This window comes from Hyaena hyaena, unplaced genomic scaffold, assembly GCF_003009895.1.
Source record: "Hyaena hyaena isolate Hyena2069 unplaced genomic scaffold, ASM300989v1 scaffold_33, whole genome shotgun sequence".
In the NCBI taxonomy this organism is placed as follows: Eukaryota; Metazoa; Chordata; class Mammalia; order Carnivora; family Hyaenidae; genus Hyaena; species Hyaena hyaena.
In genome coordinates, this window is record NW_024080666.1 from 2252120 (window position 1) to 2276848 (window position 24729).

The 24729-nt window shown below is 51.6% G+C and overlaps 1 protein-coding gene across 2 annotated transcripts in view; it reads right to left on the reverse strand.

The window, feature by feature from the left end:
- CTIF (cap binding complex dependent translation initiation factor) overlaps nt 1-24729 on the reverse strand; it is a 300249-nt gene that overhangs the window by 215672 nt on the left and 59848 nt on the right. For both annotated transcript variants that reach the window (XM_039228853.1, XM_039228852.1), the window contains exon 2: nt 7406-7612. In XM_039228853.1, the coding sequence (XP_039084784.1) occupies nt 7406-7585 (180 nt within the window). In that variant the 5' untranslated portion in view covers nt 7586-7612. The remainder of the gene's footprint in view (nt 1-7405; nt 7613-24729) is intronic.

Below are 24729 nucleotides of genomic sequence, written 5' to 3' on the forward strand. Positions count from 1 at the left end.
CACTAGAGAAAAGGCCAGAATCCTCAGCGGGGAGGAAAAAGCCCTGCAGGAAAGATCTGGCTATTCCAGGACACTCCCCTTTGCTCATATTGCTCCAGCTGACCCACCCACAGGCTGTTCCTCCAAGGCGGGCACCCTCCCCAGCCAGAGCTGGGCCATCGCATTCCCAGTTGGGCTCATTCTCTCACCTTCTTCAAATCTTTGCTCAGAAGTCTAAGTAAGCCACCGGGGATGGCCCAGCACTACCCCCTCTCCTGCCCCACCCAGGTGTGTAACACCTACTAACATTCTATTTCCCTCTTGTCTGCCATCTGTCTTTCCTCACTAGAAAAGAAGGGCTGGGGGTGGGGAGGTAAGGATTATGGTCCATTCTGTTCTTGAGTTTATCCCCAACCGAACTAGGGCTTGAACGAACAAATGTTAGCTCTAATTATACTTCCCTATTTAGCCAACAGTGACTGGCAGAAAAAGGGCAGGTTTAAACAATTATACTTTATGCCAAAAGCCAACAAAGGAAGTCTAGGAGATCATGCTAAATAAACAAGTAGGCTAAAAATGCATGTATACTAGCAGTCAATTTCGTAAAAGGTATATAAAGGAAAAAATAATACACAAAAATGACATTAGATTTTATCATCAAGTTATGGTGGGCTTCTTCCTCTGTTTTCTGATTATCTCTAGTTTTCCAATTGCCGCTTTAAAAGTAAAATATAATTGTAGGGGCGCCTGGATGGCTCAGCTGGTTAAGTGTCTGACTTTGGCTCAGGTCATGATCTCACGGTTTAGTTCGTGGGTTCTGGCCCTGTGTAGAGGTCTTTGCAGTCAGCGCAGAGCCCACTTTGGATTCTCTGTCCCACCCCCCCCCCACCCCTCTCCCACTCATGCTCACTTTCCCTCTCTCTCTCAAAAATAAACAAACATTAAAAAGTATTGAAAGTAAAGTAAAATTTTAACTAACTAAAAAATGGCTGGTAATCAGGTTTAAAAGCAACCTCACTAGAAATTAAGAAACTTCAAATTAAGATGCCAAGAGATGATCTGTCCCAATACTCCGATGGTGGTTTGAAGAGCAGACCAGTGTAGAAAACAGTCTGGGGATAGCTATTAAGACTGATGCTTCTTCTTGGCATCTACCTAAATAAGCACTTTTATATGCGCATTCAGTACAGTTCAGTACTACTCATTGAAGTACCTAACATTTCTGGGGAGAAATCGAGAAGTTAACCTGAACTCCTATCAATAGGTGAATGTTAAAGCATGGGACATCCATACTGTGGACTACTGTATAGCCATTAAGTAGAACACAGCAGGTATAGAAGGCTGGAAAAACCTCTAAAGCCTAGAGGTAGGTGAAAGATGTAGGTTAATGAACAATATAGTCACTGGCTAAGATTTATTATTTTGAAATAATGTATTTCTATAAGTCATATTATGTATATGTAGGTCAAAGCATTAAAAAAGAGTGATGAAGTTAACTCACTCTTCAGGCAGTGGAATGAGGTGGTAGCTAAGGGAGATTCTATTGCTAATATTAGAAATCTTGTGTCCCATGAGAATGTATGCATACAGTATTTGTGTAATTAAAAATGAATTGTATGCTGTTAAAATGAGTCCCCCCCCCCCTCCATGCACAAACACCCCACAATGCCCCTTAAACTCACTTCTTCAGTTAAGCTTTTCATGGGTGGTCCACCATTGAGCACTTCCTCCTATGAGTAGAGGGCAGGGGAGAGGATTCAAAGGACAGGAGGAAACAAAGAAATGGGATAAAAGGAAGATGAAGAAATAGTAAATGGGGAAGGCAGAATGAAGGAAAAACACGAAGAGAAAGAGAAGGGAAACCACTAAGAGTGAAAGATGTCACACCAATCTGATATTTGCCTCCCACTCTTCACATCTGCATGGTTGCCTCGCTCTTGATAAGGACCCTTCACATTTTAGACAAAACCCAGGACCTCCACGTGCCTGACAACATCAAAAAGGACCGTAAGAAGTTATCTTCACCCTCACTTGTTCTTCAGTTGACCGGTTAACAGAATTTATTGGAAATATGCTTTCATTAAATGTATCTGCTCTTTACAATGTCTCTACATTCTATTTGTCCAATAGTGGAGGTCAAGGCAGGTGGCCATGGAAGGGTGGGGAAGGGAGACTGACATGCTGCCCCCTGTGGTCATGGCGGTCAGCCTCAGCAGAGCTTCAGAGTCAAGGGGGAGCTTATAAGAAGGCCAATGCCCAAGCCCCTGCTCATTCAGCTGAACTTTACATGGGGTTTGTGCATCAACATTTGTCCAAGTGTCCCGTGGGATGCCCATATGCGGCAAGAGTTGTAAAAACTGCCTTGAAACTTTATGATGATCCACTAGACCATCCACTAATTTCAGGAAGTACCAAACATTTCCCACTCAGGAACATCCTAATTTCTTCCACAAAAGACTAATGGTCAATGAGATTTAGAGTCCTAATTCTCATTCCACAGGGGGAGATATATCTTAACCACCTAACAGCCTGTTAGTGACAGCCTGCACCAGCAAGAAACCAGAAGTGGATAGGGAAGCCACCACCAAACAGTGTGGTCCCATCACTTCCCACCTCTGTACCCCAATCTTCTCTCCCACAGAATAGGATTATAATCCTCCCTTCTCCCAAGGACAGAGTGAGGACAACTGTCAGGATGTGCCTTTGTGGACTTGGAATCCACTGGAGGGCAGACACTTCTAAAAAGGTATATGGTAGTTGGGGGAAAGGGCATGTAATTTTAAATATGGTATCCCAAAGTGTTGGAAAACTTAGAACAAACATTTTCTTGCTTATGCACCTAAAGAAAAGGAAGCTTACTGGCCCTCTCTCTCTCTCTCTCTCTCTCTCTCTCTCTCCATTCATTCATTTAACCACACATGTATCCACCCATGCATCTATCCATGCATCCATCCTTCTTCCTAGTTGTTGCTAAAGAAGGGGTGGGGAAAGGAGCACCTGGGTGGCTCAGTTGGTTAAGCATCTGACTTTGGCTCAGGTTATGATCTCACGGTTTGTGGGTTTGAGCCCCACGTTGGGCTCTGTGCTGACAGTTTGGAGCCAGGAGCCTGCTTCAGATTCTGTGTTTCCCTCTCTCTCTGCCTCTCCCCCCCCCCTCATGTTCTATCTCTCTCTCTCAAAAATAAAAAAACAATAAAATAATTTTTAAAAAATGAAGGGCTGGAGAGAACAAAACTGTATGAGCATCGTGAGGTATTTTCTTCTGTCAACCGTCATTTCTCATCCTAAAAAAATGACCTCATCAACTAAAAAGCAACATTATTCTCCACTCCCTCAAGTTTTCTCAAGATTTCTAAGATTCTTTTTTTTTTTTTTATAGAGAGAGACAGAAACAGAGCATGAGCAGGGGTGGGGCAGACAGAGATGGAAACACAGAATCCAAAGCAGGCTCCAGGCTCTGAGCTGTCAGCAGAGCCTGAGGCAGGGCTCGAACTCACGAACCCTGAGATCATGACCTGAGCGGAAGTTGGACACTTAACTGACTGAGCCACCCAAGCGCCCCAAGATTTCCAAGATTCTTAACAATCTTCCTCTTCAGAAACATCAAAACACCACTTCAGAAAGGCAGATGGAGGCATTCTCTGAGGGTTTGGGGGGGGGAGGGGGGGATTGGCTTCCATTTAAAATAGTCATCAGGGCAAATAAAAACAAGCAAAAGTGCTTTAGTAGAAAGACTTCCCATCAAGCTGTGTCAACAGAGACTTTATTTTTTCAAGAAGTGTGTTGTATAAACACATCTAACCCCAGCCTCACTTAGGGTTGTCCACAGCTGCCCCTTCCTCTGGAGCCTACACCCCAGCTGTGTTTGTGGGTGTACGGTAGCAGGTTTGGTGGGAGTGGGATTAAAATGTCCCTCCTGGGCCAGCGCCTCACGGGCAGACCCCGGGATCCTGCCGGGTTTTGCATACTTCCAGGGACCATCAGAGCACAAGAAGTCTAAGGAAGGCACCAGATGTTACGAGTAGCCGTGTCCTCCAGACTGCTTCACAACAAACATCTGTTTCAAAGCCCCTGCAGATGGGGACATCCAAGCATGGCCAATCCTGACCTATCCCAGGAGCAGGAGCCGGAAGGGCTGGGCCCAGAGTGAGGGCACATCTCTATCTGCTCTGCATCTTGAGAGCTCAGCCATCACCACAGGGAGGTCAGAGACAGCAGGAGGGACCCCCTTCCAGAATTCTCTCCCAAGAGCTGCTCTGGGAACAGAAATTCTCCTATTTTGTAAAGTATCCCCCAGGGGTGAAGCTTCACGGCATCCTCGGACACGCCTCCTTATAAAAGCCTATTTCACGTGGAGGAGTCTCTGAAGGATGTCACCTGAGCTGGAGGTCACCTGAGTCTGCACAGTGCGGGGGGACAGGCAGCACATGCCAGGCCAGCCCCGCGCCCCGTCCACAGGACCTGCTTCTGGGGAAGTCCACTCTGGGATGCTTACACGGGTACGCGCGAGTCGGTTCACCTAATTCCTCCCCTTCCTTCACTACACGACCCAAAGAGGCTCGTTTCCCTTGGAAAATTTCCAGTCTAGTCAGACCGCCCTGCCCCTTCCACTCCTGATTATGATATTGTTAACCGCACAATAAACGTGGTTGACAATTAACACATCATCAGACAAGACACTTCCTCCTCGCAGTCACCTGTAGGCCCCCAGGTCACTCACCCCCACCTCAGTCCCTGTTCTTCTTGAAGGCTTTGCTCCTGGATCACTGTCACCTTCTCGGGCACCTGCCTTTCTTGATGATGCTGATGTCAGTGACCATGGCTCCTGTGCCCAGCCATCAGCTCCCCCTCCTCCTGATCTCTCCTCTGCCCAAGTGTCCCCATGCTCGTGCCCAGACTTTCATGGCCAACGACCCTACCTCCTGCCCCGGACTCCAAACATCCATGCCCAGACACTTCCATTTTCTGCTAACTCCTTCCAGTGCCAGGATTCCAGCAATTCTCTGACTCCCCAGGAACCCCAGTCCCCAGTCCACTGACCCAGGATTCCAGCAATTCTCTGACTCCCCAGGAACCCCAGCCCCCAGTCCACTGACCCACCGCCCTTCAGGATCTATCACCGTGTTGGATTCTCACTCCTGTCCTTCCCTGGCTCAGTGTCAGGGAATGTCACTGTCCTGACTCCCTCACTCCCTCACCCTTCTCTCCCTCTACTGTCATCACCCAGAGAGACCCCAGTCCTGGCTAAATTCGGTGTTGTAACTCTGCACCAGCACCTGCGCCTGTGCCCTCGTGGCTGAAAGTGGCTGGAGAAACTCACAGCTGTGTTGCACAACCAGCTGTCATTCTGGAAGCAAAGCTGCAAAAGCCTGGAAATCCCCCTCTGTGCTTGTGGGTGAGCCACTGGGGACCGGAGCCAAGGCCAAGCCCTCTCATCTACAAGGTCGGTGCTCCATCCAGCCTCCCCTCCGCCCCAGACCACTCCCCTCAATGCACAACACGTTGTGAATGCTCCTGTTTTGACCTCACTTCCCCAAGTAACACATGTCCCCCCTTTACAGCAAAACTCCTGTAATACACTCAGGGCCTGTATTACCCTCCCCATCTCCAACCCATCTCCTGACGCTCGCCCCATCCACTTGATGGTCACCCCTCTACTCAGGAGCTCCATTACCCCCATTGTTCGGGGAGGTCATCCTCAGTCTTCCTGTCCCCTGGTCTGGTAGCCGCAGTCTACAGGGTCAGCCCGCTCGCCCCCATCTCCTTGAACACACCTTCCCGGGCTTCCTGCGCCCCACCCTGCCTGGCCTTCCTTCCGCCTCGCTGCCACTCCCCCTCCTGCTCTCTGGCTGGCTCTTCCTCCCAGCCCTGCTTTCTCCGTGTTGGCAGACTCCAGGGCTCAGTGCTCCCACAGCTCGCCCATGTGACCCCATGGTCTCCCTGACTCATCCCCTCCGACTCTCCCTCTTTCCCTACGCCTTGGCCTCCTTGCCGCCCCTTGGAATACTCTCCCAGCAGGGCCTTTGCCTGAGATGTCTGCGCAGCTCACCCCTCCGCCTACCTGGGTGGCATGTCTCCTGATATCCTATTTAAAACTGCAAACTCGTCCTGACCCCCATCACTCCCCATTTCCTTTTCTTCCTTTATTTTTCTCCACAGAGATTATCACCCACCCGGAGGATGTAAGTCCCAGGAGGACAGAGCTTTATGCCTCTTTTGCTTCCTCCCGACGCCCAGCCCTAGAACAGAACCAGGCACAGGCTGGGGGCTCAATACACACTTGTAGAGCAAAGAATGGACACATTAGAAGCTTCTACTGATTGTGATTCAGAACTTCAAGGACATGAAGGAAAGCATCACACGCGTTTCCACCTTCTCTCTCGGGCCGATTTTTCTCTCTCCTGTCTCCATGGGGATACGACGTGGGACCACCATGACCTCAGACTGTCTTAGGTTGATCTCTGGGCCCGAGTGCCAGGTTTATTCTGGCTTTTTCTACATGGCTGAAAGTTCTGGGTCTTCTGCCCCCCCCTCCCCCCAGTGAACCAGCCAGTTGCAAGTGGCTTTTCTCCAAAGCACGGTAGCCAAGTGGTTCCCCTCTATTTGTCAGAGGAGACCCAGCTTGAGGTGGGACAATGAGTGTAAGAGGTGGACACCTAAGACCCAGACCCTGAAGAGGAGAAGAAACACCTTCGTGTCTCCTTATGCAGGAGACATGCTGCTTCCCTGTAGCTTTTTCACCTCTTATCACCTTTGGCCTTCCAACATTCCTCAGGAAGTAGGATAATGCCCATTTACCAGATAAGAAAAACCAAGGCTCAGAGAAGCGGAGGAGTTTGCCAGACATCACACAGGCAGCTAGAAGCAAATCTGGAACCAACTCTTGAACAAACATCTACCAGGAATTTACGGTGTTGAGGAAAGATGCATGTGATGCAGCCGTTAGTCTTCATGACTCACATTTATTCTCGAGAACTCGAGATTTCCAAATCTTAGCCCACAGTCAGCTGAGTCCACTTTCCACCCAAGGCCAACAGAGACCCCAGGGTGTGAGACTCACTGCATGAGACTCAGTTCTTTGCCCGCCAACAATTGCCTGTATTTGAGATCGGAGAGAATGGTCACAAGCTATAGTCTCATGTGGTGTGTATTCTGGAAGCTACAACCTCCAGATCTCTTCTCAAACATAAGCTTGGGGAGGGCAGGGAATGGTACCGAGCACATGTCAGGTGCTCTCTAACCATGTGTTCAATGAATCGCGAGTCTGGCCTGGCCCCAGCCACCCAGCCCGGTGGGATGGAGTAGAGGTGGAGCAGAGGGGCTTCCTGCCTGGACCCCATGCTCCGCTGCCTGGGGCCATCCATGCTGCCTGGATCTGGAACCCCATTCGAGTCTGCCAAGGCCCCCGCACCTACCCAGCGCTCACCTGGGAGATGTGGGACTGGGTCTGCTCGCTCTCGCCGTCCCCCTCCGTCTTGTCGGCCAGCAACCCCTGCACCTGGTACTCGAGCACATAGCTGTCGATGAAACGCTCCAGCTCCTCGATCTCCTGGGAGCGGCTGCTCCCAGCCTCAGACGAGGCTGACGCGGCGGAGGAATTCTCCATCCCTCCAGCTCAGGGGCGGTGTTGGGACTGCAGGAGACAGAACAGCGGGCTCTGTGAGATGCAGCTAGAGGCGGGATGACGCTCCCCTTGACAACTACTCCCCGCTTCCGGAACATTCTCTCATCCATCACAGCACCTTGGCCTCCCAACATCCCTGAGAAGTCAGTGGGGTGCCGGCTGTGTGAAGAATATGCTGCAACTCCCCTTGTACACCTAGGGAAACTGATGCCCACAGAAGGCAGGTAACTTGCTTAACTGGCCCACACATTAACTTGTGTGATGTTGGGTGTGAGTCTACACCTGGACCTTACCACCTGGGACAAGGCAGAGGACGGACCCAAGCTCCACTTCCCAACTGAAATTAGCAACATCTACCGCAAAGCAGAATAAGACAGACCACAGGCTTTGATGTCCCTGACCCAAGCACGAGGATGTCCCCAGTCCCAAACCCTCTAAGTGGCCTGGGTCCTCCAAGAAAATGTCTCCTCCTAGGGGCACCAGGTGGCTCAGTCGGTTGGGTGCCCGACTCTTGATTTTGGCTCAGATCATGATCTCACAGTTCGTGAGTTCAAGCCCTGCATCGGGCTCTGTGCTGACAGCTCAGAGCCTGCTTAGGGTTCTCTCCTTCCCTCTCTCTGCCCCTCCCCACCCTCTCAAAATACATACATACATACAAGACACCACACTCTTTGGACACCACACTCTTCTCTAAAGCAGGTCAAGCCTCTAGGCCTTAAGCTGTAAACACAACCTTGCAGCCTTGTTAGGATGCGGCCACCAGGGCACACTGTGCTCAGTCTGTAAGGACTATGAGTGATGGGACATGAGAGGCCTGGTGGTGGTCAGGAAGGGCACGGACCAGGCACGGACGCTGTCTGGCCTCCTCCACAGGCTTGACTCTCTCATTAGCCCTGGGGCCCTCTCTCTGTGGCGGCCTGGCATGATGTGACAGGCATTCCAGGGATACCCGCTGAAGTCCGCCAAGAATACTGCTGTCCTTCCTAACCAGATTGGACGGACCCAGCCACTGCAGCGGCCCAGGCCTGCAAGGACACCCCCACTGCCCACTCTCATCTCCCGAAGCTCCCGTCAGCCCCACCGGAAGTGGGGAGAGCAGGAACCTTTCTCATCTCTGGGTCCCTTCCCATCAGAGACGTTCTCCTTCCTTCAGACAGGCTCTACACCAGATAGGAAGGGGCTTTAAGGCTTATCTCATGTCCCTTTCATCATCTGAAGATGGGTGCTTTCCTTGGAGGAGTCCGTTCAGCTGGAGGAAGCCCAACCCATACGTGGTTTCATCGCCGGAACTAGTAGAAGGCTCTCAAACCAAGAGATACACAGAGAAGACCAGGAGATACACAGAGGACTCTGGGACCACAGGGGGTCACAAGCATCTACAAAGTGACTATTGATGGTAAAGGCAAGGCCCTGGTATGTTTAAAGGAACATTTGAATTTCAAAACCTTGGATGGCTGAGAACTTTTTTGGAACACAATTATTCGCCAATTATCAAGGGTTGGTTGCGTTTCCTATTGTAATATATCCAAGACAGGGAAAGGAATGGTCCTCTGGCATCCAGAAATGCTGGTGAGATCGTGAATGTGGACTCCTCCAGACCCCCGCCACTACACTACTCTACAACCACAGGCAAGTAAATCCTGCCTAGAGCCAGTGAGGCTGGGATCTGACATTGTCCCCCGGGCTCCCGACGAGAACTCAGCGTGGCTGACGCTGTGATTTCAGTATCATGATTTACTGAGCTGAACTCCTGACTTCTAGAACAGCGAGGCAATAAGCAGGTCTTGTTTTTAAGCCACTAAGTTTGGGGGCGCCTGAGGACTCAGTTGGTTGAGCATCCGACTCTTGGTTTCGGTTCAGGTCATGATCTCATGGTTTCATGAGTTCAAGCCCCGCATCAGGCTCTGCGCTGGCAGAGTGCTTGGGATTCTCTCTCTCTCCCTCTCTCTCCCCCCTTCCCTCTCTTTCTCTTTCTCTCTCAAAATAAATAAATACACTTTAAGCCACTAAATTTGTAGCAATGTGTCACAAGGCCATAGAAAACTATAACATGTGACGCTCTTTCAGCCTCTCTGCTTTGGCTCACACTGCCCCTCGCCCAGAGGCACTTTCCCCTTCCCGCTACTTACAAAATCTAGAAGTCTTTACGCTCACTGAATACTAGAACAGTGCCTCAGAGGCCATCTGGCAGCCCAATCCCCTGCTTTTAGAGTGGGCTGGTGAGTATGAATACTGTGACTTCCACTTGAAACGCTTTCACCCGCTGACCCCTCACAATAGCTCCATGAAATCGGTATAATTACACTACTTAGAAAACTGAGGTTCAGAGAGGTTAGGTTCCTTGCTCAAGTTTGCACAGCACAGATCCAGGTCGGTCTACACCTCCCTGCCTCTTCATCCCACCTCCTAGCCTAGCCGGTTCAGGCTCTCAGGACACCTGTCACTTTTCATTGTCTACTACTTCTCCAGAGCCCAATGGAGGCTTCAAGTGCTGTGTGAGCTTCTTACTCCCTGCCGGGGCCGCGGGCTCTAGAAGGTTCATCCCTGGGCAGATGGCTGGCCTCGGGGGACTGAGATGGTGAGGCTGATGTCCAGAGAGGGCTGAAAAGGAGCTGCCTGCCGGAAAAGCTGGTGTCTAAGGCCGTGCCCATTATTCCTCGAAGACTTACGATCTTATCAAGGGCCTCCTGGCACACTTTCCTGGTGTGGGCGGAGGGCTGGGATTTGCAGAAACTGGACAGGAGTGTTTTCAGGGGGACCAGGGGCCCGGCCCCACCTGCAGCCGAAGCACCGGCCTGCCCTGCTCAACCCTCCCCTGGGCTCTCGCAGGCCTCTCACAGGACCGCCGCATAGTCCTGGGGCTTAGCCGGGGGTCAGTGATCACCAAGGAAAGGGCCAGGCATGGACACCTATTCCCAGTCTGCATTCGGTTGGTGCCCAGAGGGACAAAGCAGACTCCACACACTGGCCACTTGTCTCAGATGCCTCGTGTGTTCTCCCACTGGCTCGGTGCCGTGCCCCCCACCAGTCAGAGTCACACGGAAAGCCTGACCGTGAGCCTGACCGCGAGCCTGACCGCGCCTCCCCTCAGCTGCCCCGGGCACCTCTGACACTTGCCAGTAGAGGGGCCTGGCGCCTGCACTCCTGCGGTGGGAGGAGCTAACAGCTCCTGGGGCGCCCTCGACAAACACTCCCCGCTCCGTCTCAGATGACAACTGAAACGTGCTCTTCATGGTCCTGAGCAGGTCCCAGTGGACTGAGCCCAGCGGCCCACAGTGGTGATCAGATCCGTAACACCCGCTGGCCCGGCCCTCCCTGCTCCTGTGTCACTCTCCCCAGGGACGCCCGTTCTTGAGGTGCATCCAGGAACTCGGCTTCCCCAGAGGAACCAGGCTAACATATCACCTGTGCTTACTGGTACATTCCAGAACGAGTACCAGCCAGGGAGCCAAGAGGCCCCTCTTTCACCAGAAAAGCCCAGCAGTTTATCTCTTTACCAGACAAGAGGGAGGGAGACAGAGGAGGGTGCTGTCCACATCATCCATCTGCTCAGCTATAGTCTGGAAGTTCAGGCAGGCACTCACACCCCCAGGTTTTATTTCATTTTATTTTTTGATGTTTTATTTATTTTTGAGAGACAGAAAGACAGAGAGACTCAGTATGAGCAGGGGAGGGGCAGAGAGAGAGGGAAACACAGAATCTGAAGCAAGCTCCAGGCTCTGAGTTGTTAGCTCAGAGCCCGATGCAGGGCTCGAACCCACAAACCGTGAGGTCATGACCTGAGCTGAAGTAGGATGCTTACCCCACTGAGCCACCCAGGTGCCCCATTCACACCCCTAGTTTTTAAAATTGTGGTAAAATATACACAACATAAAACATACCATTGTAACTACTTTTATGTATACAGCTTAGTGGCATTAAGTATATTCACAGTGTTGTGTACATATCATCACTGTATTTCCAGAACTTTTCATCATCCCAAACAGAAACTCTGTGCCATTCCCATTCTCTGCATCTCAACCCCTAGCAATCACTGCTTTGCCTCCTGTCTCTATGAATCTGTCCATCCTGGGTACCTCATCTAAGAAGAATCATATAGCATTTGTTCTTTTGTGACTGGTACCTTTCTTTCTTTTTTTTTTTTTTTAACTATTTATTTTTTTGAGAGAGAGAGAGAGGGAGAGAGAGAATGAGCAGGTGAGGGGGGCAGAGAGAGAGCGAGACAGGATCCGAGGCGGGCTCTGTGCTGACAGCAGAGAGCCCGAGTGGGGCTCAAATTCGCCAACTCTGAGAACATGCCGTGAGACAAAGTCAGACGCTTGGGCAACTGAGCCACCCAGTGCTCCCCTTTTTAAAAAAAATTTTGGGGGGGGGTTTCCTTTAGGACAATGTTTTCAAGATCCACTCATGTTGTAGCATGTGTCAGAATTTCACATCTTTTCATGGCTGAATAACACACTGTGTTACAATAACATATCCTCAGTAGAGATCACATTTTGTTTATCCATCATCCACCCACCCACGGACATTTTGTTTCCACCTTTGGCTACTGTGAATAGTGGTACTATGCACACGGGTATAAAACATCCGAGTCCCTGTTTTCAGTTCTCTGGGGTACACACCTGCAAGTTCTGCCCCACGTTTAAGGTGAAAAGAATGAGGAGACACAGAGTGAACTCTCAGGCTCGTGGGAAGCCAGAGAAATACAGGGATGCTTTCTCCAAGGCTTGTCCGGCTCCCGTCCTGCCTATGTTTGAGGGTCTCCTCCTGGCTCATTTTCCCACTCACAGCAAAATCGGGATGGGAAACTGTCACACAGCTGGGCCGCTGGCTTAGCTGAGCAAGCCAGCAAGAGGAGCTTATGTTTTAATGATCCCAGGGAAAGTGATGTGGGGGGGGGTGGGGGTGGCGGAGAGGGACCAGAGGAAGAAGAAAGGAGAAGGTGGAAGGGAAGAGATACCTTCAGCAGTCCAGAATACAGAGCCTGCTCAGGAGCACCCTGGCCAGTGCAGCCGGCCAGCCATGTCTCCCCGCCCCACCCCCACTGCCAGGTGATGGATGCAGAAGAACAAAACTGCAAGCAGCAGGAATGGGAAAAGCGCTGAGGCTGCATTTTGCTGTAAAGGGCAGGCAGCCCGGAGCCTGCAGGCAGGAGGGGTGGGCCCGGTGGGCACAGCTTGTGCAGGGGTGCAGAGGGGCCCAGCCTGCACAAGGATGGGAGGGGCGGGGGGCTCCTCGGCCGGCACTTCCCAGATGGGACTCCTGCCCATCCGCAGCGTCTGGTCAAAGGGGAGACCCGTGCTCTCCTCCTGGTGTTGATAAAGGACCTCATCCCAGCCCTGGGAGCCCAGGCCGACCCAGCCCTGCTGCAGCCTTATAGGCTCATAGGTGAGCCTAGCTGACTATTTTTAAGGCCAGAAACAAAGACACTCATGTTCTTTGATGAAAAGGCACTCACCCCTCTCCTAGCCTGTGTCCCTCTACCCAGACCCAGGTGAAAATATCTTTCCCCAGCTGCCCTCTGCCCAGAACAGTGAGGCTTCCTTGGGAAATTTGCACGCAACCAGGTGCTTCTGCTGACAAGGGCTCTCTGCCTGAGGCTGGAGATCATTCTCCCCCCACCCTCTGGCCGTGCCTTCCTTTGAGCCTGTGAGAGTTCATGGTGCGACAGTCAGGGGCTAGAGATCTGGAGGAAAACGGCGGGCTGACATCACCGGGCACCCCGTCGGCCCAGAGACAAGAAGCTGGAACGGTCCCAGCAGGCACAGCGTGCCTTTGTGCTTGCCCAGTGACAAATGGCATTAGCAGCTGTAAATTTAGCCAATCCCTTTAAGAACAGCCAGGCATTAGAAGCATTACCTCCTCCTCCAAAGCCCGGGATGACTCGGTGAGCTGCGAGCCGGACGAGATGTTTCTCTCCATGGCCACCAGCCCTTCCCTAGGGCATCAGCATCTCAGACCCCAAAAGGTGGCGGCACTGCACCCCTCACCCTTCATCAGACCCTTTTTCCTCAGGCCCTCAGCACGCAACTCACCCTGGGTCCCTTTCTGGGAGCTCACAGATGAAGTCTGGGAAGGTCTCAGTTTCTGCTTCCCTGGTGTGTCTGTGCTTTCCTGATGCGGCTTCGGGGGACTTTTGGCTGCTGTGAGGCGCCTAGCCTCTTGGACCCAAGGGCAGCTGCAGGGCAGCTGTGCGGGGCTATGGGAGGGCCTGCTCCGGGCTCCTGAGCTCATGGGTCCGCCCACCCATCCCAGGTCCCCTATTGTACCTCTGCAGACAGAAGGAGGCACGCGTGAGCTGTGGGCGGGCAGCAGGGCCCAGCCCGTCACCACCACTGTGGTGCCCCACAGCCTCCCTCCCTCAAGGCCCCCTCCTGCAGCAGCTTCCTGGTGACACAAGGCCCACCCCCTCTCCCCTTCTTCGTTCCCCTCTGTGCTGTCAACGGAGCCCTTCACCCAGAGGCTGCAGGGACAGCTCTCTCCTCTGTGGGCTGTCAGGCGGCCCCCCAGGGCCAAGCCAGGCCACTGCCACCAGGAGACTGTGGGAGGAGAGAGGCCACTGCTTAGGGACAGAGGACACCCATGGCTCTCCTAATGAAGCCATGGGAACCCCTTCACAACTCCTGCTGCCAGCCACCCCTCGGAGTCCAGCCCACACTTCACCTCCCTTATAAACAAACCTCTGGAGAGAATGTTCTTCCCTGGCCACCTGCCGCCCTCTCGCTCTGCCACTCCGGGCAGTGCTGGCCCTAGGGACTCTGGGTCACTCTGATGTTTGCAAAATTAAACACCAAAACCAAAAACAAACAAACAAAAACCCAGGGGGATTCGGGGACACCCTTGTCTACAGGAGCCTTAGATCCCCAACCACCAGAAGTAGGAAAGTTCAAATATGCTCAGAGCTGGAGGTGACCTCAGAGGTCAGCAATATTGACTGTCAGCATGGAGGGCACCTGGTATCCTCTGAACGTCCAACAGCGCCGTCCCCCAATACAACCCTTCATCGCTCAAACATCAGACAGGGTGTTAGCTAGCATACTGTCTTCCAAACTGTAGGGCTCAGCTGTTTGCTGGGCTGTAAAATAAACCCAGAATTTCAGCATTTGAAAATATATAACTCAATTGAAAATATCAGTGAGTGACATACGTCGTAAGCAGAACTATTGTTCTCTGGAATCTGTGCTTCACTTATCCATGGGAAATGTATTTCTTCTGCAAGGCGTGGCCAGGAGTTAAGTGGCCAAGGGGCAGTGGGCTTTCTAGACTTCAATGTGCACATGAATCACAGGTGGAGACTGGGATTCTGCATTTCTAACTAGGACTGAACCCTAACCTGCTCCAGCACTGATCCCCACATGTTCCCTCAGTGCTGAGCACAGCCTACCTCTTGACATCCCTCATCTTCCCCTCTCCTGTTACCCAACTCCTATCCTGCTCTTGGATTTCATAAGGGTTTTTATCTGGTCTTGAGAAGATTGCATGAGCCTTGAGGCCAGCTCCAGCCTATACCTGTCACGCCCCAAGCCCAGGTTGGCAGACTAGTCTGAGGCTCCCCCAGCCCTCCATGCTGGTACACCCAGTTCACTCCTTCCCTGAGCTGGCCCAGGCTCTCCCCCAGCCCCTCCTGGCCCTTAGAACATTAAAGCCAAGGGTGCTGAGGGTGGACCTATCCAATGCCCCCTTCTGTCGGCCACCAAGGTTACCTGGTCCTAGAACAGGACTCCAATCTCTTCCCACCACATTCAAGTGCCTCCGAAGGGCATTTCAGCTCAAATAACAGGGACTAGAAGTCAGTGAGGAAGCCACCTGATTCCTGCCACATTCCTGGTGGGAGGGGGTCAGGTGGCTTCCTCACTGCCCCCAAGTCCTCAGACAGGGTAATATAATGGTTATGGGCTTTAGTGCTGGCTAAACTGCTTTCCAGCTCTGGGACCCTGGGCAGCCTGCTTCCTCATCCTCCGAGTAGACTGAGGACGAGAGCGCCAACTCATAAAGCACTGTGAGGATTACGTGAGAACTCATGAGAAAGTGTTCGACACAGCCATGCATACAGCAAGCACTCAATTACTGCTTGCAATTATCATTTGCCATCACAATGGCCCTGCAGCTATGCCCCACTCCGTCTTCTGCAATTTTTCCCCCTCTGCTTCTCCAAACCGAACCCTCTCTCAGGACCTGGCTTCAGACACACCTCCTCTATGAAGCCCTCCTTGGCCACTCTGGCCATCATTGGTCCTGCTTCCTCTGAAGTCCAGTTCTCCACAGACCCCTCCACTCCCTGATGTCTCCCCACTCTGAACTGCCTGCATCCGGCTTGGGCCTCCGTGTGGCCCTTCGCTATACTCCAGGTTCCTGGGTTGCCCTCAGCTCTGCCAACCTTCATAGACTCACTGAGGCCCATTCTTCCTCCTCCTTGGGCCCTGGGAGTAGACAGGGTGGGTCCCAGCACTGACCTTCAAAAACTTCTGGGTGGCTGGACAATGAGTGTAAACTAAGTCAGAGCATGCCGGAAAGGGCGCAACAGTGTCCTGCTCTGAACCCAGTAATGCACCTGTGAGGGCACCTGGGGTTGGGGCCAGGAAGTTCCCCAGCACCTCTTGCCCTGCTTCTCAAGTGACACTCTCTCTCCAGTATCTCTCTCGGGGTAGCCAGGGTCCTCGCTCCCTCCTGGCAACACTGTGCTGTTTCTGAGAGCCTGGTGGGACGGGGCACCTGGCTCGTGGCCACCAGAGCTGGGAAGGCAGAGCTGGCATCTCTTTCCCTCTCCTGTCACCCCCAGGGACAGCTGGAGCCCACATCCCAGATGCTGCCCTGACCACAGCCGGCTCCCAGGAACCCCGTCCCTCAGGACACGTGCAGCAGCCACCCACTGGCCCCTGGCCCCTCAGACGACTAACTCATTCTGCAAGGAAGCATGACCGCCAAGCAGAGACTGCAAAAGTCTATTTGGGCCACGTCTGGACCACAGGTATTTTATTTGGCCTGCTCAGTATTTTTAAGATACCTGAGCCAACACTTACAAATCAAAAGGTTTCATGTAAAATTCCACATTTCTGGTTTTTTTGAACAATTAAGAAATCTAGCAATGCTGACCCACCTTTCTACTTTGTAACCATCACTAGAGCCAAGCAGGCTGACCCTTTGGACAGAGCATGGAGTCTCTAGTCCTCTGTAGACACCCCCACTCCCTAATGTCTCCCCATTGCCCACAGCCACCACTCTCACGCGGCTCCACTCACTCACACATGTCGCCCACCTGGCCCTCACAGGCATCTGAACTAGAGACCAGCCCCCCCACCCCCCGCAAGAAAGTAACTGCAGGTGGTCTGTGATGACAAAAATGAGGAGTGTCCCTAAGAACTTGCAAGTCAGGCTCAAGGAGTGAGCTCTGAGAGCTACAATGTGAAATCAACACACAATAGTCCAAACCAAAACTATGCAAAGTCATCACAGAGAGGGAGGGGAGAAATGTTTCCAGACCAGTAGGACTCAACCCTAACCAGGCTGAAGTTGGCCACAGAGCTGTTACAGAGAGATCGTGTCACTCTGAAGGTCCTGGGGTGCACTGGAAGCAGAGACAAGTAGCCAATCACAGAAGGCAGTGCACCCCCAAACTCTGTCCAGGGAATGGGGACCCCCGCCTGGGTATCTCCAGGGAAGGCCCAAGTAAATGCAGGGTTTTCCCACTTCTTCCCTTAATGCCCCTCTCCCCCATCCCAACAGTCCAGTTCAGCCCTGGCTGCCTCCTTCCTTAGCTCAACTATGAGCTCTCAGAGGCCAAGGACATGTCTGCTCTTTCCCTCACCTCCTGAGAGCCAGACCTGAGCCCCCTGTCCACATACAGTCAGCCGTTGAGTATTTGGTGATGAGTTCCCAGCAGTTTAGAGAACGGTTACCAGGTAACTGAAGTCCTGTCCCCTTGGTCTGAGCAGACAGGCAGCTGCTGGCTGGTGGGGGGAATAGAGACGAGTGGCACACGAACAGTGGAACCCGCAGAAAGAGCTGCGCCTGGGCGTGGGCCCCTCTTTGGGTGAGTAGCCTGTGTGTATTACCCACAATGCCTGCGGCCTGCTGGACAGCAACCGCGGCAATCCTGAACTTGACCCAATGCCCGCGGCTCCTATGGCTCTCTCTGAATTCTCCACGAACCACAGGGAGCTAAAAGACCTGCACAGTGAGAGCCCAGGAGTGTCAAACCCACAGACACAGAAGGCCAGACCCTTGCTCCAGGGCATCTCCAGGTCCAGACGCAGACAGCCTTGGCTGTTTCTGCCTCTGCCTGGAGAGCCCCAGGGAGGGCTGTCCTGCTCAGGACTTTTACTGAAACCAGAAAGAAACCCAGCAGTACCGCATTCCCCACAGTCCACTGGTTTCCAAACTGCATTCCTCTAACACCATACTTATTTCTCAAATAAAATTCTAAATGGATCCCCCGACATATAAAGGACAGTAACAACTAACATTTACTGAGCATTTTAATATGTGCCAAGCCCTGGGCTCATGCTTAAAGCAATCCTATAACGCACCCACCATTTTTGTCCCTGTTGTACAAACTAGGAAACCAAGGCAGAGAGGAATTGCCCAAGGTCAGCCGGCTAGGCAGAGGCTGAGTCAAGATTTGACCCCAGAATGGCTCTGAGATATGGCTGCTCTGATTAAACAGCAGGGAGGTGCCCAGGGCCCCCCTCACTCAACATTCCCATTCCTTGCCCAACACGTCCCCCAAAGCTTCCATACCAGTGGTCGTTCCTGAAGTGGGCCCTGGAACGTGCCCCAGGTCACAGCTTTATGCTTTTGAAGGATGTCAGAGTGAGCTGGCATCAGATATGAACTACCCAGGTGGTTAGAAGCTATCCAGGGAGGTCTGGAAGGCGCTCTGGCTTCATGCCCCCAGGGTCTGCCCAGCCTAACCTCCATCTCTCAACAACCCTGTTGCCTCTCTATAACCCCGGGCCTGAGTAAGGTAGGACATGGGTTCCCGCCTCTCTTTTACACAAGGGGACCTTGGAGCAATGTGCCTAGTGACAGGGCAGGATTATAACCCAGTCCTGACTCCGGCCCTCGGTGTTCCCCATAGGACCAGCACTATCTCAGAGTCCCTCTCCTTGTAACACAAGCAAATGAGTCCCTGAATGTGCTCACCACATCCTGCCGTAACGAGATGAAGGTCCGAGGGATAAAGTGGAAAATGGACGGGATGGAAAATATAAAGGTCCTACGGCTGCAAAGACTTCTGGAGACAGGTTGTGGGAAAGCTAAGTGCTACAGACCACAAAACATTTGGTGGCTATTTTTACCTGGGAGAACACAGTGCCCCAAGAATAGAGGTCTGCGGCAATAGGTGGCCAAGCCAGGGATGCGAGCGCTTGGCCAAGGCCATGTTGAAGACTCTCAGGTGTGGTAGTTCCCCTGAGGTTGATTTCCCCAAATGTTCCTCTCTGGACCTTCTGGGGTCAAGTGCCTAGGGAAAATCTGAGCTCCAGATCACTTCAGTATGAGTTCTTGAGGACACGGATCACTTTGTCTTTCCCATCATTATATTTCCAAGGCCCGGCACTAAGTGGGATTCCACAGAAGGTAGGGGGAAGGACCCTGGGCTGCGCTCAGGAGGCCTTGGAATTGCCCATCCCGGGTGTCTGTGCCTTGGCACTCTCTCCCCTGGGCTGGGCTGGGGTCGCTGCCGTGTCTCCCAGATGGAGAGACGATCTCTTGCAGAGAGCCGGCCTGGCGACAATCCTGGGTGGCTGTTCTTATTAGCCCATCACAGTGCTCGGGCTCTGCTTCCCATTACCCTCACAGTTAATTTCACCCACTAGAGCATGGTAGCAGCAGATAACCTCTTTACACGCAGACAACAGGGGCAGGCTGTAGCCAGTTTCAACTGCAGGGAGCAGGCTGAGTGGTTAACGGGCAGATAATTAACTGAGGAATTCCCCACAGCCCACTGCACACTCCTCTGAGACGGGAGAAGAATAGTCAGAAAGGGGCCTCCCACTGTCTCAACAGTAACTGGGGCTCACCCCACAATCCTAGGAGCTTAGAAGTAGAAATGACCTTACAAATCCTGGAGTCAAGTATTGTTGAGGATGTGGAGAAATCAGACTCCTCATGAACTGACAGTGGGAATTAAAAATAGGGCAGCTGCTTTGGAAAACAGTCTGGTGGTTCCTCAAGTGGTTAAAAGTTTTAGGTATATACGTAAGTGAAATGAAAATATATGTCCACACAAAAACTTGTATGTCGATGTTTTCAGGAGCATTATTAATAATAGCCAGAATACCAAAACTATACAAATGTTCATTGAATGACGATGCATAAACAAAATGTGATTTACATCTCTCTGGCTCTGGCTCTGTCTCTCCACGCAGTGGACTATTATTTGGCCATAAAAAGGAATGAAGTGCTGATACATCCGAAAACATGAATGAACCTTAAGAACATTGTACTATGTGAAAATCACAAAAGAGGGGCGCCTGGGTGGCTCAGTCGATTAAGCATCCGACTTTGGCTCAGGTCATGATCTCACAGTCTGTGAGTTCGGCCTCGCATCAGGCTCTGTGCTGACAGCTCAGAGCCTAGAGCCTGCTTCAGATTCTGTGCCTCCCTCTCTCTCTGCCCCACCCCTGCTCAAGCTCTATCTCAAAAATAAACATTAAAAAAAAATCACAAAAGAGCATATAGCATATGATTCCATTAATAGGAAATATCTAGAATATGGGACAGAATAAAGAGACAAAAATGTGACTGCTGGTTGGTTAGGGCTGCGGGGGGGGGGGGGGCAATGGGATAGGTGAGCAATAGCTATAGAATAGGTTTTTTTGTTTGTTTTTGAGATGATGTAGGTATTCTAAAATTTTAGTTGCCCATGTCTGTGATTCTATTGAGAACCACTTAATTGTACACTGTAAAGTAGGTGAACTGTATGGTATATGAATTATATCTCAATAAAGCTCTTTAAAAATTTAGTGTATTTATACAAGCTGGTCCCAGGATAATTGCCTTGCGTTAGAATCTCTGGCTGATTAGCTTGGAGATCTCTCCAGAGAAAACTGTAACTGTGAGAATCAACGCAGACTATAAATGAATCAACAAAAACCTGAAAAACTGAGTCTAAGTTCCCACTGAATCTGGGAGATAGGTCTGCAGCTTCCCCAGACAGGATTCTACTGCCTCACCAAAGATGGGGATCCATCTCTGGGTGTGGCTCCATCCTTCCATGTACCATCCATCCATCCATCCATCCATCCATCCATCCATCCATCCATTCTTCCATTAACCCATCCATCCATCTATCCATCCACCCATTTATCATCCATCCATCCATTCATCCTTCCTTCCTTCCCTCCACCCATTTATCATCCATGCATCCATTCATTTCAAAAGCAAGCTTGATGTTAGGTGCAAGGGATACAACAAGAAGGTAGGAAAGTAATCAGGCAATTGACATTATTTCTGTGAAGCCCAGAGGAGCAGCACCAACACTCAAAGCAAATACTGAAAATGTTTTTATTAGCTTGCTCTAGTTGACAAAAAAAAAAAGCAAATATAATCACTACTTACTAAAACAAGGAGAAACCTTAGAAAGCAGAGTCATCAACTATAAGACCCACCATTACTTTACAAGCCACAAAGAAAAGGGCTGCCAATTAAACTATGACATAATGTCTTCATGACGGTCATACGAGCCCCATGTGGCTTCGAGATCATTTCCTCTCTACTGAGGCATTTGGAGATTTCTCCTGCCCTTGGTGGCATTGCTTAGCCTGTGTGAGAATGCCAATTCTCGTTGTCTTACAAGAAAGCAGGAGATTGCAATGCTTCCCCCAACAATGAACATTTGCTTTTCTAAAACCAAATCAGTGTCCTGCTGCTGTTTCTGGGCCCTTCTACGCACACAGTAACCTCTGGTGTCATTAAATAATCACGGTAAGATCTTTCTGAAGACAATTTTGAATGACAATTACACTTAACACGTGGAGAGCCAACAATGTACCTAATTCAGCTGAGGTCATGACAGTCTGAGCAGCATGACCATGTTCATGCCTGTTCAGGCAATGATGGCTGTTGTCCCTGCCACGTGGCTGATGGCCAGCGGTAGAAAGATACACTGTGATTTCACAGATATTAACACATGAAAAAAAAAAAAAACAACCCACAAACAAACCCATTCTTCCTAGAAGCAATAAAACGGGCAAGCCAATCCCTTATATCACAGGTGAGGAGGACACATTGCAACTCAGAGAAGAAGGACTGAAATGGCTTGTTAGCTGAGATTTGTGCCACCGTGTTATTTTCCACTCCCTCAGGCTACCTCCAGACCACAGTCATCTTGAAGTTTCTCTTCCATTTTCTTGCTAAAAACAAAAAAAAAAATCCAAAAAACCCAACAATAGATTTTTAGAGCATGCATGACAGTAAGATTAACATATCAGTACCTACAGTATTCATTACAAGCTCCGTGAAGACAGGGAATGAGAAACCTTATTCCAGGGCCATCTAAGGGGCCAGTGGGTGCCTTCGATGTGCAAGTGGCCAAAGAAGACCGTTAGTTTCTAGCTGCCACGAGACTGCATTTCCATTCCTCCCAGCCTGGTCCCTAGACTGCCATCCAACAATATTGTGAAATGTTCATAAATGAGGCCGAGCAGGCATTTTCTTGGAGTTACACACTCTCCCTATAGGCAGGGCCCCCAGGGAGCCAGCCTCCCCATCAGGTCACCTACAACTATGTGGAAACGTCCTTGCAGAGCCCAACGTTAGAAATCACCACGTCTCTAGTGCACAGACAATCTGGAATTCAGGACGGTGCTAACGTGCTTTCCAACATCTGAACCCGCCGCCCGTATCCTGGAAGTACATCAGTCCCACGGGGCACTGGATCAAGATAGGGAAAAACACATTCTTCTTTTATGAACCTGGCATTGCAGACCTGGCCCCTTGACATTAGCGCAGATGAACAAAGTCATGTCCTCTTTGCTGCAACAACAACAACAACAACAAATTTTTTTTTCTTTCCCTGTAGCTGGATAAAGAGTGGTTGTACAGGTAGGTGAGGGTAGATCCAATTAAAATGCACAGAGATACACTTCCCTAAATGCAAGGTCAAAGTCTAAAGGCCAAACCAGAAACACGCCTGCCCAACAAACATGAAAACAGAGGCCTGTGGCAATACCCCATCTATGTGCCTGACCAGGCGAGGACACATCTCTGATTGCAGCAAGGGGCATGTCTTGCTAGGGACACACCAGTGTAAAATGTAACTAATATGAGACAAGCCACCGTGGGATGGATGGGACAGGTAACCACTGAGCACTGCTCAGGAATATCAGGGGTGGGGGTGGGGGAGAAGGAAAGAACTAGTTAGGTTGCAGAAGATAATAAAGAGTCTGTCCATCTCATCTAGCCCTATCCAAGGAAGGAAGAAAACACCCAACATTACGGTCTGATTTGTAGTGATAAGCCAGGAACAGAGCTGGGGAAATGGAGCTGTCACAGCGCAAAGGAAATATCGCTTCGTTCTGGCTCTACCCTCGGCTCAGAGCGCAACAGACGTGGTCATTCCCTCGGTGTATGCCAGGCACGGTGCTGGGTGGACCCAGGGATACCAGGTGAATGAGCTGTGGCCTCTGCCCTAAGGACACCCCCCCACTCCAGATGGCAGGAAGAAGACCGTGCATTATAGGCATTCCTGTCAGGAGCCACAAAGACACAGGTTCAAGGGCACATGTGGGAGTCAGCACTGAGGGATGAGAGTGGATAAAACACAGCTTTCAGAGTCCTGCGGGTCTGCTGCATGGCCTCCACTAAGTTAGCAAATTCTCTGAGCCTCTGTCTCCCCAGCTCCGAAGCAGATGAAAGTCCCCACTCACAGGGCAGTCAAGAGGATGGCCTAAAAAGTTGTCAAATGAGCCCTGTCCCAGGCAAACAGTAGGCAATCAGTCTATGACGCGTGTATTTGATACGCTTATCTTAGAATCCAACATGCATTAGAGGCTCAGTAAATAATGGCAGGCAATAACAATGTGTGTGAGGAAGGGGGTCAGAGGGCACATTCCTTGGGTGACCTTGCGGAGGAGCAGGAGGTCAGCCAGGGCCAGCAGGGGTCGGGGAGGGGAGGGGCAGGGCCTGCATCACAGAGGCCCCACCCGACCGTGCCCTGTGTGCTGTTCGGTGAGGCCCTGACACGCACAAGCCCAGGCGGCTGGGGCACACGGGGCTTGCCGGATAAAACAGCCCCCAAATGTTCATCCTAGCCAGCCGGCAGGAGGGGTTGAGGGGTGTGGGTTGACCTTGGCTCCTGTATACAGGGACAGGGACAGACGAAGCTCTTTTTCCTAGGGCCCCGGGCCACAGGATACCTCTGCCTGCCCAAATGGACCCTTCCCCAGCACGGGGACACCCGGCGTTTGCTGGGCCCCAGCCTCCCATAGCTGGCGGCCCCTCCTGCCTTGCCCGGCCTGGCTGTGGGAATCGGTTCAGGCCCTCCGACCCCGACAGCAACGCCCAGGGACACCACGGGCCCAATGAGCACAAGAGTCCTCTTTCCTTCGTCCTCATCCTCGTTATCGGAGCCGAGCTAAGATGAAGGGTGCGGGGCTTGCATGTGATTATCCATCCAAAAGGGGCCGACCGTGGAGACGGCACCGAGGAGCCACCACCCAGTAGCCGGCGGCACCGGAACCCACACGGCGGAGGCGTGGAGCAGCCCCTCGCTCGCCCGGGCTCACACACTCATCCACAGTATCCGTGTTACCTCCAGGCCAGCCCTACCTCCCCACGAGCTGCCTAGTAGCAGCTAAGAGCGACAGCCCATCTCTGTGCGCCTGTGCGGTCAGACACCTTCTACGCCCGCTTCACGTTTCATGCCTTTGTGCTCAGAAGGCCGTGGATGTTGATTCTGCCTCCACTGAACATTGAGGAAACTGAGGCACAGAGGGTTATCGGACACATTGGCTGGCAACTTAGCGAGCTGCCCTCCTCGCATCACGTAAAAGTGACACTGGTTACTGTGCAGGTATCTCAGGCCAGAAAGCGCTGGAACAAGGGGCTGGCTCAGGAACCACCAGACCCCACCCCCACCCCGGAAGGGCTGAGAGAGGAGGGGCCAAGGCACCCTTGGAAAGTGC